A 20,205-nucleotide genomic window follows, 5' to 3' on the forward strand; every position below is an offset into this window, starting at 1 on the left:
ACAACCCGTGGCATTTCAGAACTGGCAGGGAAGGATGGTTTTCACAAACACAGATACTGCATCATCTATAAGGAGATTCTCCCAGTGGAAGCATGCCAACAGAAGATACTTGTCACTGCTAGGGAGAAATTGAAACCTGTCTGCTGAAGTTCAGGGTATATTTTGGTTTGATTATAAACGGAGCACAGATTTATGCACAGGAGATTTAATTAAGTTGGGTAAAATTAAAGGAAAAACTGGGGGTGGAGTGCCAGACTTCTGCTTCACTTACTTCAGTTGCAAGCTCTGTGTCAGACAGCCTTGGGTAGGTAAACAAGTGCACGGCCAGGCTGCATTCCAGTTTTGACTGCTCTATTTAGACTAATGAGGTTACTAATTAGAACAGAGGATGATTCTACAGCCACTGGCAGCACTGCATGAAATTACTTTAGCAGACCCCAAACTTCATCTGCTGTTTCATTCCTTCCCTTGTGCTACCACAGCTTGTTCAAGCACACAGAATCTGGGTTAGGGAATAAATCTGCCCAAAATTTAATTGCCACAGGCAGACTGGTTATGCTATGTCTAGTCTAATATCTTCAACCAAGAAATATAAAGATCTTTTAAGAACTGCTGAATTGCAAAATCCTATGGATATGTCTCTAAAATCCATTGCAGGCCCTGTCCATCACAGGCAAAAGCTTAGGGGCACTTAATACTCATAAAATACTTAAGATGAGTTTAAATATTTCTCAACAGCCCATTACTCTCACCTAGCAGTTCCATGTTCTCCAGCAGGACTCCCTTCCACAGCAGAATGGTTGCTGGGACTTCAGCTGCTCCCTCCCACTGAGTCACAATGCCTTAAAACTGAGGGGCTGACAAAACCAGGATTGTAAACTGCCTTCAAGAGTCTAATTCTAATCTCTGAAGACTCCTCTTTTCCCCTTTTAGCAAGGACTAAAAATCCAAAATCACTACCCAAACCAAGTAAACACCCTAAAACAAATAAGAAAGGACTACTGAACCCACATATTTCTTTTAAAATCAAACTGACAACACAACTGCAAAAGCAGACTAACAATGATTTTTAATTCAAGTCTTTAATTCTTCTGTATAAAGGCAAATTGCCAAAAATGTAACACATTCCCTTATTTACAATCATCATAAATCACAAGGAAACATGCACATTGGAACAACAAGGTTCTAAATATTACCTCTTAGAAAAGTGCTGTACAGATGTGTCCCTTGTACACACACATGCTCTGTGGTGTGTGACTGATACATCCTTGTGTTGGGAAAAATGCCTGAGCATGCCTGGAAATTACATTTTGGGAGTGAGAGTAGTTTCTGAGGAAGCAGCTTACTTCCAAATCAGCAGCACAATGGGCTCTTGGCCCTGGGTACTGCCAGCCCCATAGCAAGGGAAAGCAAAACCAAACTCCTGCAGAGAAACAACTCCCAGCTCTAGCAGCCATTGGTATCCCAGTACATGCTACACAAGGACTGTAAAACTCTTGTAACTGGCACGTGGATTTAGTCCAAACCACTGTAGCCACAGCTCTCACTTCAAACTTCTGCATACAGTGCTAGCAGAATAAAAAAAGGAGAGCCTATCCCAACACCATCACAACCCTTAGCCTGAACAAGAGCAGCTCCACACCTGCAAATACTGCTATTTATCCCCAACAGTTGTAGGAACAACAGGCACTGAATGCATCCTCTCCTACTCTTTAACTGTAGACTGGCTCTTTGGGTCAGGCTGCAACACACATAAAAGCAAAATCCAGGTATTTAAGCTGTGCTGCTGTTCTAACAGTCAACAGAACCCCTTCAAGAAATGGATCTGATTTTGATAAACCATCTACGTTTCCTTTCTCTTCTCTCACCTGATTTCGGCAAATGCCACCTTAATACATCTCAGAGAACAATAAATAGGCCAAATGGGTGATCACCCAATCCAAAAGTTATGAACAGCTTGTCTTTAATGGCTGGAGGAAGGCTGAAATTATCTACATTCTTTTGAAGCAGTTCTTCAGGCTGGATGTCCAATTCTGGTCCAGTGGAGCAGAGGGCATTCCTTGGTTGGAGGGGCTGGATTTCAGTCTGACTCAATACTGGACCAATTCACTGGTGAAGCATCAGCACATCCTGAAGAACAAGACCTCCAGAGGGAATGGCAGGATCCATCACCTGAAGCAGCCTTTGAAATTTAATGCACATTATATTATGTGTCACCTGCCAATGCAGGCACAGCAGGAATGTCCTCACAAAAGCTTTAAGGAACATCCATTGTCATTGCAGAACAGGCTTCACGAAATCTGGAGTTTTACACTTGAGGCACAGCTTGCAGAAAACAATCTAGCCTTATAAAGATCTGGAGAAACCTAAACAAAAAAGCAGGTAACAGCACTTTATAAACATGCTATATCCAGGCATTAACAACAAAACTTTCTCCTCTTTTAAGCTGTAGTGTTACAGTAGCAGTAAATGGAAGAGAGCACTGCACATGGTGAGCTTATAGCACAGTATAAAGGAGAAACCCATACTGTCCATGCTAAAGCAAGTGTTACAGCTGATATGGACATTTTGAGAACATAAATTACTGAAAAAATACAATACTAGATTCTCTACATTCCTGAAGTATTTGTCAGAGAGAAAAGGAAGCAGCTGAGTCTATTTTTCCCCAATCCCTCACATCGTTTTCATCTAAATGTCATTATTGATTCATAAAACAAACTTTTATCTCAATTCTAATTAACAAATTTCTGACATATCTTAAGTGTCCTATGGACTAAGGCTTTTCCCTAGAAATCAACCAGATAATTTCTGTCTTGAACAGAAATAAATGTGAATGTTTCTTTTAGGAAAAGGGAAGGTAGTGTGGAATTCTACCATGTAAACCACTATCTGGTTTTCAAGCAAGATTAAACTTGCACAGATAAAGTTCCTGACACTTGAGAGTTAGAGCTCATCACACCTAAAAGCCAAGGTAAAAGGCAATGCTGCTCTAAATACTGATCTTTCCATCCCAGAAAACCAATGTGTTGCTCCACAGAGAAGGCATTCACTTTATACATTCTACATCTAACAGAGCCTTTTTTTCAATTAGAACAAACCCACTGAATATATACACTCCTTAATAAAGCCTTATTTACAAAAAAGACCACTACAAAAATGCTAAATATCAACTATGTGGAAACCAGACAGGCTCTTAACTGTGACCCAGAGATGCTTCTTTTACCTGAATAATTTCACCTTATGTTGATTGCACTTATGCTGACTGCAAATCTCTTCCTCTTTCAGTGCAGATCCTACATGACAGCACCAGTTTTCCAAGACTTGATCTGCTGATCTCAGACTACATCCCTATTCAAGGCTTTTTCTGTCACAGGAGAAATTCCTTCTTCAATACTTCTATATACAAAGAGAGACTAGATATTTTCAAATATTGAATTAGCACTTAAAAAAGTGAAAGCATGTTAAATCTTATTAATGTTCAAAGAATTTAAATTAAAAACCAATAAAGTCAAAAGAAAAAAGTCATCAGCATAATTTTTTAAAAGCTCTAGCTGCCTTTTTGTCATATTGCTATAATCCAAAATCTAAGTGTAAAACTATTTTTGTCAATATTCTTAATGAGTTTTATAAGGACAAAATTTCAAAGATCACTGGTTAACAGACATTTATATCCTAGTCCATGTTTCAGAGCCTGCATCAAATGTAGATCAAAGACAATCTAATTACACAAAAGACTAACTGCTAATAAAATCTATTTAACCCAGATTACCACCATCCTATTAATGCACCACAGGAATCCACAGTCCAAGAGGAAATTTTCACTAAAATCCACTGCTGCAAATGCCAAGTTGTTACTTCATCACAAAAACATTAAGAGACAAAAAAGGTGCTATTGAAATACTTAAAAATATTGACAGTTTTCATTTGAGGGATAAAAACACATTTTCTGGCTGACAGGCAGCACTTTCAAGTCTGAAGAATTAGGTCTTTTAATTAAGGTGCTGTATTAATTGCAAGAGAATGGGATAAAACTAATCAAATAAAAGAAAAAATGAACTGAACTGAACGTTGGATTCTGTAGAATGATACTGTGGATGGGGACTGAAACAGAACAGATCAAGTAAGCAGTCAGCACAAATTCACCTTGGTATTTAGATTTTTTTCTTCAGTATTGTATCTTCAGCATTTGCAATTTCCCATCCTCTGTCAGGGTATTCTGACTGATGTCCATCCAATAAACTGCTACAAAGTTTAAGCCTACAAATAAAAAAAACCCAAAAACCAAAGGCCAAGTGGCTTTATTATGGTAACTTCTGAATATTAAATACAGCTACAATACTTTTACATTAACACAGACTATAACATGAAAACATAAAGACAGAATTTTACCACACAACATATAAATATTGACCAACATATCCCTAAGACAAATAGTAAGAAATAGCTTAAAAAAATTAAAAATCAAATGTTTATAACAAATGCTTGGATTGAATTACAGCAAGAAAGCAACTAACCTACTAAAATAATATGAAAAAATACCCCTCAAACCCCAGCTGATGAGCTGCATTTGATACCTCTCCAGCCTGAAGTCTGCATCTCTGCAAGTCTTGCTGTCAGGCAGAAAAAAGCTGGGTTTCTTCTGTTTTGGTTTGTTCCATACCAAAGAACAACTGGCTGGAATTGAGTCACTGCATAAAAATAAGCAACTCTCATTGTTGTCACTAGAAAACAATCTCTAGGGAGACAGATAGAGGAAGCTTCCACCTCTTAAGCTGAGAAGTGATAGGCAAACTTCCAATTCCTTCCACAAGACACTGTGTGAAAGGGGCTCAACATTTTCCAGCATTACCTGGGATGGCAGAGGCAGCAGAAAGCAACAGATGAAGAGTCAGACTGGAAAAAGCCAAGTCAACTAAAAGAATAGAAATAACAACCAAACATACCACGTGCTGGAGAAAATGTAAGAAGGAAAAAAAAAGTAGTGACCAGTGAGGGAAAAGATGAAAAAGAAAAGGAAAAAAGGAAAGGACACCTTTATAACATAAGCAATAAACAGAAATAACAACATAATACTGGGGTGTTTACCTTGCTAATTCTATACTTTGTTGCACTGTCATTACTTCATCCTTTTCACCAAAGGCTTCCCACTCTGAGCACTTTGAAAAAGCATCCTGATGTCCTGAGTCCATAAGGCTGGAAAGAAAATGAAAATGTCTGAATCCATGCATTGTGGTAACACAGTTCCTCTTAATTTTTCAGAAAGGGGGGCTAAAAAGAGAGAAGAAACCATACCTGCATGAACATTTTCACTAAGGTTAGTGTGAAATGTCTACTAAACTGCCAAAAGCTTTAGTGGTGCCTAAATCTACACACAAAACACAACCTGTGCTGTGTCTTCTGACACTTTGCAATGGAGCACTGTAAAGATTTGTAAATTGTGCTATCATACAGCACAATTATTCTGACATGAATTCCCTTCCTCATTACATTGCACACCTTTAGATACAATTAAAGCTATTAACAAAGGGAGGGGAAAATACCAGCCATGTTCCAAAAGTCAGTTCATAGTATCAATAGTACCATGGAGAATCATTTCATACCTATCCAGTGCAGTGTGGTATAACTGCAGATAATGGTTTTTGCTCTCTGAAACCACAGAGGAGTCAGAATTGTTTCTTCTTCGGCGTTTCCATACTGGAGAGGAATTGGGAGAACAGGAACTACAAAAACAGATTTTGTACACATAACATTTCTTATCTGAAGTTTAAATGTTTATCACTGTTCTTCTAAATAACAGCATATGCTACAGAGGAAGTTTTCTTTTGGGGTATGATTCCACAGTCGCACAGAGGAACACTGAGCAAATCTCTCACAGTTTGGAAACAAAACCATTTTGAGCTTCACACACATCCCCCCAGGACAAGATATTTCACTAAACAAGGAAGTGCACATCACAGTCAGCCTCCCTGCTGTGCTGCAGGCAGGCACAACACAAGGAAGGATGGGGACTCTTGCTCCTGAAAAAGCTCCTCTACTTTCAGAATATTGCAGCAATGGTTAAAGAAACCTCAGTGCTCTGCTGTATAAACTGAGGGTTGAAAAAACACTGCATTTCCTTCTGTTAAATCATGTAATTCAGCAATGCTGGTAATTTGTCCATATTTAGTGCTCTGAACTTCTGATGGATTACAATCAAAAGCAAAAGTGTCAAACCTCAAAGCTGAGTATTAACAGCCCTTTCACACTAAACATTTCCGACAAAAACCTGACAGCACTGACCTCTACTGAATTATTTCCCTAAGTTAAGCACAGAAGTTTGCTCTCATACCTCTCAGGTGTGTGGGCAGTCTGCCTGCATTCATCTTCACACTCATTTCTTGTCTGCTTTTCATCAAACACAAAGGAGCCAGGAACATCCTCATCTTTGCAGAACCATTCCTGGGAACTACCTGAAGGTGCTGTACTGCTAAACACAGCAGGGAAAAGAAAAAACTTTGAAAAACTATTCATCTGGCTTACTGTTCCAAACAGAAAACAGTTCAGCAGCAGTAAGAATTAACAGTTAATCCCATATGACACCCAAATGGTATAAAAACTGCAACTTCTACCACAGGTCAATTCCAACACAGGTAAAACTATTTACACAGTGCAGTAACACAACTAAGAGAATTCCATTCACTCTTCTCCACCCAATTTACTAGTCCAAATCCTGTAATGAATGGAATTAAGCAGCAGAGCCAGCCTTGTTATAGAAGTTCAAACCTCTGAAAAGATAAAAATATTTCCTTCTTGAACACAGTTGCCACCATCCTGCAGAGAGCACAGAAATTCTCTCTCACATCTTCTTAAACATCTCAAATCCTCTCACATATTGTCAGTGAAGGAGACATCAAGAAAAGGCAAGATGGAAAGTTATCAAAGTCAAGGAACAGTAATTGCCAAATTTCTGCTCGTGTCTCGTCACTTTCCAGAAAAGTAACAGTACCTTGTGCCCAGCAGTGTAAATACAAAGGGGAAGGGAATGTGCTACTGCAGGCAGACCAAATGCCTTTCTCCCCATAACACCTGACTGCAGATTAACTTAGACTAAATAACTGCAATATCTTGAAGACTAACAGAATTCTACAGGAAAACAAAGCATTCAAGAAGACTCCCATTGTGGAGTCTGCTCTTTTTTCTCCCAGTCAGGAATGCTCTAAAGGAACCACAGAGCCCACCTTACATTCCTTAAGCCCTGACTTGATTCCCCCACAGAACATACACGGGCTGCAGATCCCAGGTTTCTTCAGCAGGAGGATCCCAGGCATGCAGTGCTATCTTCCACAGCTTGATCTGCCGGTCCCAGGACCTGCGGCTGTACTTCTTGAACTTGTTGGGAGTTGTAGGGTGAACCCCTGGAAGTCGCTGGCTCCTGGAAACACACAGTGACATTTGTTATTTCAGAGCATAAGGAGTGCTTTCCTTAAAAAGAATCCTTACTCCATCAGGTCACACAACCATCACTGGTCTTACAAATAAAATGGTCATATATTTAAACACGTTACTGAAATGTGTATATTATACGACGTTACCAAAAATAAATCACAAAAGCAACAACAAAACAACAAACCATAATGTGCTGAGTCAGACTGGAGGCTCATCCAGTCCAGCACTCTGACAGCTGCCAAAAGCAGAGCCCCACTGCCCATGAACAAAGATGAAACAGAAGCATAACTCATACTGCTTCTATATTATCCTAACCTCCAGCTCCTTCTACTTTACATTTCCTGAGTCAAGTGCAGCTTCTTTTATTTAGTATTGTATTCAGTCTGTTGAGGATGGAGTTACCTTCCTCCCCAGCAGTCCCTCTAGTGCTGTGTTTTGCATTAATTACTAAAACAGTGCTGATAAACACACTGGTTTTAGGGTTTTGAACAGTGCTTGCACAGCTTCAAGGCCTTCTCCTTTCCCCACCCCACAGCACACAGGACACTAAGGTGAGAGGGAACAGTGCTGGGACAGCTGACTCAAATTACCCAGAGATATCACACATCATATAATGGCACACTCAGCAGAAAAATCCACAGGAAGAATTTCAAGAGAACTAAGGTTCTGTGCTATTCTACACACACAAACACCCATCAGGAACAATTAAGAGTTCCTCTGGAAATTTGCAACACAGGGCAACTTACTTTGGAACTTCTTTAATGTATCTGTCATATGCCAGGGTATTCTTGCCAAAATTGATCTGTTTTTGTCTTCTCCTCAGGACCACCTCATCAGTTTCCATTTCAGCTGGATTGGCAGAGTTGCTTGTAACAGAATTTGAAAATAAATAGAAAAATTAAGTTGAAAAGAAACTTAATAGCATTATAGGAATTTTAATAAACACATATTATAGAACTGCCCTGTATTCTTAATGACAGACAGTGAGCACAACTCTTACCTCACTAGTTCACAGAAGTGAAATCTGTGCTTATCAAATCTGAATCTCAAATAATCACAGAAGCAGCTTTTGAGCTAAAACCTCTCAGTGCTATTCCCACCCTAAGGCACCCTTGAGGCTTGATATGAAACAGCCTGTATGCTCTTTCCAATCTTCATTACTGCGGATGAACGAGTCACAGATCATCAGATGGCTTTTGCTAAAACCAATGTAACAATAAGCAGCAATAGCTCAATACCTACTTTGTCAAGTTTTTATTTGATGTCCTCATTGTTTTGCCTTCTTCAGTTCTACCTTCCCAGCTGGGGCAACTGGAAAGCGGCCTGCAATGTTCTGATGCTGCAGAACTAGAAAATAATGGGAATTCAACATGAATGTTTGCTGCTTGTAACACATTTAATCAACAGAAACATCAATCATGGACAAAACCAGCTCCACAACTGTAAAACCATGGGCATGTTCCTTCTCTATTTCACCTTCAGCCTGGCCCCTTCTGTCAATTTTAAGGCCTCAACATTTAACAAGTCATGTCAGCAATACAGAAGCAGATTTAGCTGATACTCTTACTTTCCCTAAATGGTTTCACATCAACAGATGAAACTAACATGCAAGCTGACAATGTCATTTTAACACAGGACAAAGATTCCACACTGAAAAGGATCAGATGCACTCAGGAAAAGAGAAACACAAAACACTGCTGGCACAGCCCCTTAAGTCTCACACTCATGCCGAACTCTTAGTACTTTTTATGACCACATCAAAGACATAGAATACACTCCCGAGTATAAGGTTTTCCTAAGGTCTTCAAAACATTCATTCCTTAACAAATCAATATCAAACATGTCATCTAAAATTAAAATCACCTTCATGCAGTGGAATGCACAGAAATGTACGAATTACATAAAAAACATTTTCATGTGCCCTTAGTAATACATTTCCCCTTACATTCTGTTCAGTTTGCTGCACATAGCTCAGCACTCACCACTTTGCACCCTTGCTATCACACTCTAAGATACCAGTCTCAACCACTTCCTCCACCTTGGGTCTTTAGTCTAGAATATCCAAAAGCCAAGCAAAATATTCATAGAATTACCTAAGTATAGAATTCTACCTCATCTCAAATTGTCCTCAGCAATGGACTACAGGAAAAAAAAAAGTTGCTCACTAAAAACTGCAGCACAGCTGAATATACCAAGTGGACTGTGAAGAGACAAAGATGGTCTGCTCACATTTACACAGAAAGATGCATAAGCAAAATATAACAGGAAATGGCTTCATTGGGAGTTTTACACTAACATTGAAGACTTCAGCAATTAAGGGCTTAAACTATTGCTTCAGTACACAGCCCTTCTCCCTTTCACTTTGAACACTTGCTAATACTGTGGCATGAGACACACTGGATGTTCTGCTTTAGCCATGATGCAGGTATCATCTCCTAACTCTCTGCTACTCCATTAGAAGAGAACACTCAACCTAAACATGTGCATGCTTTTCTTGGAGTCCTAAAGAAGAGCCCAGCAAAGTAGAGATTTCAAAAAATTTACACTTGTTCCTTACCTCTCCATCCAGTGGTCTGAATGGCTACATTGATATTCCTCCAACACCAGAGAATCGGAATCATTGCAGCTTCTACGTTCCTGCTGTTGATGCCAGCAGTGTGGATGTTGCACAGAACTAGAAAACAAGAATTTTCATCTGAAATCAAGTCACTGGTAGCCACTGAACATGGCCTATAAAAATCAAAGATGGACAATTTGATTTGGCATGGATATATGATTCATATCAACTTACTCAGGCAACACATACTTAACAAAGGTGTTAGTGCAATTGCTGAGGAAGTATCTTTGACTAGTGCAATTAAGGCATCAGAATTTTTAAAATAGACACTTAATATTTTTAAAATAGACACAACAAAAAATAGACTCTTTTTGCAAACAAATTGGTGGGGAAGAAAAACCTAATTAAGGACTGCCACCAGCATTTATGGACTCATGGACATGTCTATTTTCTGTCAGCAGTGTATAAATTTGATATTTATTTACTGTTCCATCCAGTAGTAAACTCACAGAAAAGGCAAATCCGGAAACTACATTTCAACACAATGGCTAGGGAGAAGAAGGTCAAATGTCTATGTGGAAACACTTTTGCACAGGAAATTCTTGACCAGACATGGCTGCAGAGGCCTCACAAGGGAGCCTGGGACAGGGAGCTGCCTGTAGTGCTCACAGCACACTGGCAGGTCAGCCAGGGATTGCTTAAGGCTTGAGTTCTCTACATTCTCCTCCTCTACATTCTTCTCCCCCACACCTGCCTGAGAGAACGATTGGGCACTGCAGTATCTGCACTCTAAATCCACCATGTTTCTGTGTGTGTGTGTTATAAATAATAAATGTAGTTATTGGCTTTCACAACTCTGCATTAACTTTTGTTTTGCATGCTATTATTGATCAGAGAAATCCTGCTATAGTATGACTTGTTATTACTGCTTTTGATAGAGTATAATCTACCAGTTTCTATATGCACTGTATAGCTTTTACAATAAATAGTGTAATATATAATATTTTAGACCATAGCATAACGGAGACTGTGAAATTTTGAAGTGATTTTTCATGTAACTAACTCAGAAAATGGTGTAAAATGATTAGGTGATTTCCCACATTCGGGGACTATCTTATCTAAAAGACAACATAACTGAAACAGAAACCAGAGCACCAAAAAAAAGAAGAATTTATTAAATCTCATTATCAGGGAGTGAAAATACAACAGAATGGAACCACAAGAAGAAATAAAATACATTAATTTAAGCTACAAGATGGCATAAAGACAAGTCAAAGGTTAAAACCAAGCAAAAGAACATCTAAACTCAAAACAATGTTTGAATATGTATAAACTCTTATGAAAATGCATGCATCACCTGTAATGAAACAGAATATAAAGAACATGGTTTAAGTTAACCCCGTGCTTTTGGCAAATAGCCAAGCACCCCAGAGCTAGATTTTATCACTTTTAGCCCTTAATAAATTAAAAAAAATAATTAAATAGTGAGCCATGTTACTCTCACGATTAAATAAATATTTTATATAGGACACACCATTGCTACATGACAGCACTTGTTTTGAAAGACAAATTTTTAGTCATTGCCCCTGCTGATTTCATGACATCCAGTGTCACCCCTTCCCATCTGGTAGTTGTGAAAAGTATTTGCAGGCTTTTTTCCCCCTGAGGTTCTTATAGAGATTTCATACACATCTTCCATTTATGCAACCCTCTGCATTCAGGCTGTAATAGGAAAATCCATCCAAGGAGGACTTACCATGAACACTTTCAGGAGAATTTAAGCCCTATTTGGATTTATTCCCATGTTCTCAGGTAAGACACTGCATACAGATAAGCCAGACTGATTTCCACTCATTTAAAGTTTTACCTGGTAAACATAACTTTAAAATTAAAACCAGAAGTCTTACAAAGAACTGATTGTATTTTTATTGAGCTCTTCAGAGGGTTTTAAGATTAACTGCATGTATTCATTAAGCCTTTTCCCTAAGGGCTATCCAAACAATAGTCTTCATTTTAAACAGGCAAGCTATCAAGCAAAAAACCCACCAACCCCAAAAACCACAAATGAGAAATCCTGCAGGATGTCTTTGGAAGAAAATGTCTTGTAATCCATGTAAGAGCTCGAGTATTTATATCTCAATTCCCTAAACAGCTCAAAGTCCGCAAACATTTCTTTAAAAATGGCACTGAGAACCTCAGTCTTACTGAAGTTTCTCCTGAATTGGAATGGTGCTTAGCTGCAGTCTAGCAAGTTTTACAATATCCGAGAAAGGTTTGAGTTGGGGGTGACCTTAAGGATCATCCAGTTACAACCCTCTGCCATGGGAAGGGACACCTTCCACTAGACCAGGTTGCTCAAAGTTCTGTTCAATCCCTTTAGCACTTCCTAGAATGGGGCAGCCATTTCTCTGGGCAATTTAACACAGTTTACACAGACACAAAAAAACCCTCATACTTTAGAGATCACATGACAACTTGGTATTTTGGTTTCAAGCTGTGCCAAACCTCACAGCAGAAAAACTGTACTCATTTAATGGATTAAAATGTCTCCTGCTTGGAAAAAAAAGTCTTTTTTGGGTTGACAAATTATGTTAATCTAAAAAAACAACAGGTAAAATATTTCCCCAATATGCACTGGAACGACAAACTGTGGAAATAAGTAATATAGCCATGAGCCATGTTTTGAGAAAGACCTCTTTAGCTGCAGCATGCTGGGAAATTTGGGCTATACATGATGCAATCATATGGGTTATTTGTACTGACACAGTCCACCCACAGACTGTCTTTAGTTTAATGACATCACATTTATATAATATACTTCAGATCACTAACATTGTCCACCCACAAATTAGTGATGTGGAAAAGTATACACACAGCTGGAAATGCAAAACTAAATCACTATTAGTGATTTACACACAATAAAAAAAGGAAAATTCTTTAAGTAAATATTTTAGTCACGTGCACTACTTAGCATTTCTTGCCTTTTTTTTGTTTGTTTTTTGTTTGTTTGTTTGTTTGTTGTCATGACAAAAAAACTTAATCTCAAGTGAGACACAGAGGAAGCTCCCACCTCTTAAGCTGAGAAGTGAGAGGCAAACTTCCAATTCTTCCACAAGACACTGTGTGAAAGGGGCTCAATATTTTCCAGCATTACCTGGGATGGCAGAGGCAGCAGAAAGCAACAGATGGAGAGTCAGACTGGAAAAAGCCAAGTCAACTCAAAAAACAGAAATAACAACCAAACATACCACGTGCTGGAGGAAATGTAAGAAAGGGAAAAAAAAAAGTTGTGACCAGATGAAAAAGAAAAGGAAAAAAGGAAAGGACACCTTTATAACATAAGCAATAAACAGAAATAACAACATAATACTGGGGTGTTTACCTTGCTAATTCTATACTTTGTTGCACTGTCATTACTTCATCCTTTTCACCAAAGGCTTCCCACTCTGAGCACTTTGAAAAAGCATCCTGATGTCCTGAGTCCATAAGGCTGGAAAGAAAATGAAAATGTCTGAATCCATGCATTGTGGTAACACAGTTCCTCTTAATTTTTCAGAAAGGGGGGCTAAAAAGAGAGAAGAAACCATACCTGCATGAACATTTTCACTAAGGTTAGTGTGAAATGTCTACTAAACTGCCAAAAGCTTTAGTGGTGCCTAAATCTACACACAAAACACAACCTGTGCTGTGTCTTCTGACACTTTGCAATGGAGCACTGTAAAGATTTGTAAATTGTGCTATCATACAGCACAATTATTCTGACATGAATTCCCTTCCTCATTACATTGCACACCTTTAGATACAATTAAAGCTATTAACAAAGGGAGGGGAAAATACCAGCCATGTTCCAAAAGTCAGTTCATAGTATCAATAGTACCATGGAGAATCATTTCATACCTATCCAGTGCAGTGTGGTACATCTGCAGATAATGGTTTTTGCTCTCTGAAACCACAGAGGAGTCAGAATTGTTTCTTCTTCGGCGTTTCCATACTGGAGAGGAATTGGGAGAACAGGAACTACAAAAACAGATTTTACACATGTAACACTTTTGATCTATGTTTAAATGTTTATCACTGTTCTTCTAAATAACAGCATATGCTACAGAGGAAGTTTTCTTTTGGGGTATGATTCCACAGTCGCACAGAGGAACACTGAGCAAATCTCTCACAGTTTGGAAACAAAACCATTTTGAGCTTCACACACATCCCCCCAGGACAAGATATTTCACTAAATAGGGAAGTGCACATCACAGTCAGCCTCCCTGCTGTGCTGCAGGCAGGCACAACACAAGGAAGGATGGGGATTCCTGCTCCTGAAAAAGCTCCTCTACTTTCAGAACATTGCAGCAATGGTTAAAGAAACCTCAGTACTCTGCTGTATAAACTGAGAGGCTGAAAAAACACTGCATTTCCTTCTGTTAAATCATGTAATTCAGCAATGCTGGTAATTTGTCCATATTTAGTGCTCTGTACCTCTGATGGATTACATTCAAAAGCAAAAGTGTCAATCCTCAAAGCTGAGTATTAACAGCCCTTTCACACTAAACATTTCCGACAAAAACCTGACAGCACTGACCTCTACTGAATTATTTCCCTAAGTTAAGCACAGAAGTTTGCTCTCATACCTCTCAGGTGTGTGGGCAGTCTGCCTGCATTCATCTTCACAGTCACTTCTTGTCTGCTTTTCATCAAACACAAAGGAGCCAGGAACATCCTCATCTTTGCAGAACCATTCCTGGGAACTACCTGAAGGTTCTGTACTGCTAAACACAGCAGGGAAAAGAAAAAACTTTAAAAAACTATTCATCTGGTTTACTGATCCAAACAGAAAACAGTTCAGCAGCAGTAAGAATTAACAGTTAATCCCATATGACACCCAAATGGTATAAAAACTGCAACTTCTACCACAGGTCAATTCCTACACAGGTAAAACTATTTACACAGTGCAGTAACACAACTAAGAGAATTCCATTCACTCTTCTCCCAATTTACTAATCCTAAACTTGAAAGCATGAGGTGGCATTAAGTAGCAGAGCCTGCCTTGTTACAGAAGTTCAAACCTCTGAAAAGATAAAAATATTTCCTTCTTGAACACAGTTGCCACCATCCTGCAGAGAGCACAGAAATCTCTCTCTCACATCTTCTTAAACATCTCAAATCCTCTCACATATTGTCAGTGAAGGAGACATCAAGAAAAGGCAAGATGGAAAGTTATCAAAGTCAAGGAACAGTAATTGCCAAATTTCTGCTCGTGTCTGTCGCTTTCCAGAAAAGTAACAGTACCTTGTGCCCAGCAGTGTAAATACAAAGGGGAAGGGAATGTGCTACTGCAGGCAGACCAAATGCCTTTCTCCCCATAACACCTGACTGCAGATTAACTTAGACTAAATAACTGCAATATCTTGAAGACTAACAGAATTCTACAGGAAAACAAAGCATTCAAGAAGACTCCCATTGTGGAGTCTGCTCTTTTTTCTCCCAGTCGGGAATGCTCTAAAGGAACCACAGAGCCCACCTTACATTCCTTAAGCCCTGACTTGATTCCCCCACAGAACATACACGGGCTGCAGATCCCAGGTTTCTTCAGCAGGAGGATCCCAGGCATGCAGTGCTATCTTCCACAGCTTGATCTGCCGGTCCCAGGACCTGCGGCTGTACTTCTTGAACTTGTTGGGAGTTGTAGGGTGAACCCCTGGAAGTCGCTGGCTCCTGGAAACACACAGTGACATTTGTTATTTCAGAGCATAAGGAGTGCTTTCCTTAAAAAGAATCCTTACTCCATCAGGTCACACAACCATCACTGGTCCTATAAATAAAATGGTCATATATTTAAACACGTTACTGAAATAAGATGTTACCAAAATAAATCACAAAAGCAACAACAAAACAACAAACCATAATGTGCTGAGTCAGACTGGAGGCTCATCCAGTCCAGCACTCTGACAGCTGCCAAAAGCAGAGCCCCACTGCCCATGAACAAAGATGAAACAGAAGCATAACTCATACTGCTTCAATATTATCCTAACCTCCAGCTCCTTCTACTTTACATTTCCTGAGTCAAGTGCAGCTTCTTTTATTTAGTATTGTATTCAGTCTGTTGAGGATGGAGTTACCTTCCTCCCCAGCAGTCCCTCTAGTGCTGTGGTTTGCATTAATTGCTAAAACAGTGCTGATAAACACACTGGTTTTAGGGTTTTGAACAGTGCTTGCACAGCTTCAAGGCCTTCTCCTTTCCCCACCCCACAGACACTAAGGTGAGAGTGAACACTAAGTTGAGAGGGAACAGTGCTGGGACAGCTGACTCAAATTACCCAGAGATATCACACATCATATAATGGCACACTCAGCAGAAAAATCCACAGGAAGAATTTCAAGAGAATTAAGGTTCTGTGCTATTCTACACACACAAACACCCATCAGGAACCATTAAGTGTTTACCTGGAAATCTGCAACACAGGGTAACTTACTTTGGAACTTCTTTAATGTATCTGTCATATGCCAGGGTATTCTTGCCAAAATTGATCTGTTTTTGTCTTCTCCTCAGGACCACCTCATCAGTTTCCCTTTCAGCTGGATTGGCAGAGTTGCTTGAAACAGAACTTGAAAATAAAAATTAAGTTGAAAGCAAACTTAATAGCATTATAGGAATTTACATAAACACATATTATAGAACTGCCCTGTATTCGTAATGACAGACAGTGAGCACATCTAGTTCACAGAAGTGAAATCTGAATCAAATCTGAATCTCAAATAATCACACAAGTAACTTTTGAGATAAAGCTTTTCAATGCTAGTCCCTCCCTAAGGCATCCTTCAGGCTTGATATGAAACAGCCTGTCTGTGGTTTCAAGTCTTCATCAATGCATGTGGAACGAGCCACAGATCATCAGATGGCTTTTGCTAAAACCAATGTAACAATAAGCAGCAATAGCTCAATACCTACTTTGTCATTTTTTTATTTGATGTCCTCATTGTTTTGCCTTCTTCAGTTCTACCTTCCCAGCTGGGGCAACTGGAAAGTGGCCTGCAATGTTCTGATGCTGCAGAGCTAGAAAATAATGGGAATTCAACATGAATGTTTGCTGCTTGTAACACATTTAATCAACAGAAACATCAATCATGGACAAAACCAGCTCCACAACTGTAAAACCATGGGCATGTTCCTTCTCTATTTCAGTTCTAAGTCACCTTCAGCCTGGTCTCCTCTGTCAATTTTAAGGCCTCAACATTTAACAAGTCATGTCAGCAATACAGAAGCAGATTTAGCTGATACTCTCCCTAAATGGTTTCACATCAACAGATGAAACTAACATGCAAGCTGACAATGTCATTTTAACACAGGACAAAGATTCCACACTGAAAAGGATCAGATGCACTCAGGAAAAGAGAAACACAAAACACTGCTGGCACAGCCCCTTAAGTCTCACACTCATGCCGTACTCTCAGTATTTTTTAAGAACACATCAAAGACATAGAATACACTCCCGAGTATAAGGTTTTCCTAAGGTCTTCAAAACATTCATTCCTTAACAAATCAATATCAAACATGTCATCAAAATTAAAATCACCTTCATGCAGTGGAATACTCAATTCGTACCAGATATGTACGAATTACATAAAAAACATTTTCATGTGCCCTTAGTAAAACATTTCCTCTTACATTCTGTTCAGTTTGCTGCACATAGCTCAGCACTCACCACTTTGCACCCTTGCTATCAGACTCTAAGATACCAGTCTCAACCACTTCCTCCACCTTGGGTCTTTAGTCTAGAATATCCAAAAGCCAAGCAAAATATTCATAGAATTACCTAAGTATAGAATTCTACCTCATCTCAAATTGTCCTCAGCAATGGACTACAGGAAAAAAAAAAGTTGCTCACTAAAAACTGCAGTACAGTTGAATATACCAAGTGGACTGTGAAGAGACAAAGATGGTCTGCTCACATTTACACAGAAAGGTGCATAAGCAAAATATAACAGGAAATGGCTTCATTGGGAGTTTTACACTAATATTGAAGACTTCAGCAATTAAGGGCTTAAACTATTGCTTCAGTACACAGCCCTTCTCCCTTTCACTTTGAACACTTGCTAATACTGTGGCATGTATTTCCATGAGACACACTGGATGTTCTGCTTTAGGCATGATGCAGGTATCATCTCCTAACTCTCTGCTACTCCATTAGAAGAGAACACTCAACCTAAACATGTGCATGCTTTTCTTGGAGTCCTAAAGAAGAGCCCAGCAAAGTAGAGATTTCAAAAAATTTACACTTGTTCCTTACCTCTCCATCCAGTGGTCTGAATGGCCACATTGATATTCCTCCAACACCAGAGAATCGGAATCATTGCAGCTTCTACGTTCCTGCTGTTGATGCCAGCAGTGTGGATGTTGCACGGACCTAGAAAACAAGAATTCTCATCTGAAATCAAGTCAGTGGTAGCCACTGAACATGGCCTACAAAAATCAAAGATTGACAATTTGATTTAGCATATAGATATATGATTCATATCAACTTACTCAGGCAACACATACTTAACAAAGGTGTTAGCACAATTGCTGAGGAAGTATCTTCGATCAGTGCAATTAAGACATCAAAATTTTCAAATAAACACTTAATATTTTGATAACAAAAAATAGACTCTTTTTGCAAACAAATTGGTGGGGAAGAAAAACCTAATTGAGGACTAACACCAGCGTTTATGGACTCGTGGACATGTCTATTTTCTGTCAGCAGTGTATTATTTGATATTTATTTACTGTTCCATCCAGTAGTAAACTCACAGAAAAGGCAAATCCGGAAACTACATTTCAACACAATGGCCAGGGAGAAGAAGGTCAAATGTCTATGTGGAAACACTTTTGCACAGGAAATTCTGGAGTCCTCACAAGGGAGCCTGGGACAGGGAGCTGCCTGCAGTGCTCACAGCACACTGGCAGGTCAGCCAGGGATTGCTTAAGGCTTGAATTCTCTATATTCTCCTCCTTGGTTCTGGAGGCTTTGACATCTTAAATGACAGCTTACTGAACAAATCACAACCGTAGCATCTCCCAATACCAGAGCTGGCTCCTGGGCTAAGCTCAGCAGCTGCAGATCCACCCCACACCTAACTGAGAGAACGCTCTGGCCTTGAAGTCTCTGTTACATGTTTTTGCATGTGTGACTAACAGCAAACACATTGTTCTGTACGGGCCAGGTCTCTGCCCCTGGCTCAACAAGGGAGAAGAAAGGATTTTTGATGTTTTACTCCTTTGTTAACCGCCCATGTTTTCTTTCCCTTCCTCCTCCACCCTGCCTGGCTTTGGGAATTTCCTGCTCCCAGAGGGCTCGAAGTTACCAGCACCACACGGCACAAACAGCACAAACAGCTTCCCCAGAATCACAGACCAGGCAAAGGGTCCGCTTCCAAACCCGCTCAGTTTTCGCCAAGAAAATAAACGATTACAACCCTTCCCTAACCACCTTAAACAATCACTCTGTTTAAGGACTTGAAAGAAAACAATTTTTAAACCAGCTTAGGTACACTACAACACATGCCGTAAGTACGACACTGTTTGTAGGGGGAAATGATTGAAAATTATATCTTTTACAAACATTCCTGTATTTGCCTTGCACTGCCCGCCCACTCCAGCCTGACACCAAGCCCCAGCGCACCCAGCCGAGCACCCTGCCCTCACTCGCCACCGACACGAAGGAGCCCCCGCACGTGGGCCGAGGCCGGAGAAGGGGCCGTGTGCCGGGGGAGCCCGGGCAGCACAGCCGGCACTGCCTCCGGAGCCGCCCCGGGACAGGCAGCGCCGCACCCCCGCCCGCCCAGCGGGGCGCTGCCCGCCCCGCTCCCGTTCCCCCGCGGCCGCTCCCACCTGCGCAGCCCGCCCGGCTCCCTCTGCACCCGGGCGCCGCGGCCCGCCGGACATGGCTGGGGCGGGCGGCGGCTCGGCCCGACCCGACCCGGCCCCGGCCCGGCCCGGCCCGGCCCAGCCCAGCCCAAGGCGGCCCCGGCCTCGCCCGGCCGCGGCGGCAGCGCAGGCGCGGCCCGTCCTCCCGCGGGGGACGCAGGCGCGGCCGGAGAGCCCGGGACGGCGATGGGGTGAGGGAGCGCTGCTCGGTCCGGAGGAGGGAAAAGCGAAGGCGCCCCTGTGAGGGCCTGGGCGCAGCTTCCCTCACACCAAGGGCACTATTGCCCTCACACTCTCTCTCCGGCTGCATCCCCGGCCCACTCCG

At 40.6% G+C, this 20,205-nt stretch overlaps 1 protein-coding gene across 1 annotated transcript; it reads right to left on the reverse strand.

Annotated features, from left to right (window-relative positions):
• Positions 1-1,063: 1,063 nt before the first annotated feature.
• On the reverse strand, positions 1,064-19,942 carry LOC115903720. Its single transcript, XM_030948372.1, has 19 exons — positions 19,845-19,942; positions 18,265-18,381; positions 16,926-17,030; positions 16,450-16,581; positions 15,542-15,691; positions 14,608-14,745; positions 13,880-13,999; positions 13,365-13,472; positions 9,983-10,099; positions 8,668-8,772; positions 8,172-8,291; positions 7,262-7,411; positions 6,329-6,466; positions 5,601-5,720; positions 5,086-5,193; positions 4,575-4,688; positions 4,144-4,257; positions 3,224-3,413; positions 1,064-2,366 (listed from the first exon to the last, which is right to left on the reverse strand). Exons 2-17 carry the CDS (start codon positions 18,270-18,272, stop codon positions 4,152-4,154), a joined length of 1,839 nt encoding a protein of 612 aa, XP_030804232.1. The 5' UTR covers positions 18,273-18,381; positions 19,845-19,942; the 3' UTR covers positions 1,064-2,366; positions 3,224-3,413; positions 4,144-4,151.
• Positions 19,943-20,205: the final 263 nt, after the last annotated feature.

The sequence above is a fragment of the Camarhynchus parvulus genome, chromosome 4 (genome assembly GCF_901933205.1).
Source record: "Camarhynchus parvulus chromosome 4, STF_HiC, whole genome shotgun sequence".
Lineage (NCBI taxonomy): Eukaryota > Metazoa > Chordata > Aves > Passeriformes > Thraupidae > Camarhynchus > Camarhynchus parvulus.

What these genes read in the sequence shown, in the direction of transcription:
- LOC115903720 (XM_030948372.1), bottom strand. An exon ending in TCAAATAAAAAAATGACAAA is followed by an intron (nt 16,582 to 16,925) that starts GTAGGTATTGAG and finishes TTTATTTTCAAG; the next exon opens with TTCTGTTTCAAGCAACTCTG. An exon ending in TACCACACTGCACTGGATAG is followed by an intron (nt 5,194 to 5,600) that starts GTATGAAATGAT and finishes TTTTCTTTCCAG; the next exon opens with CCTTATGGACTCAGGACATC.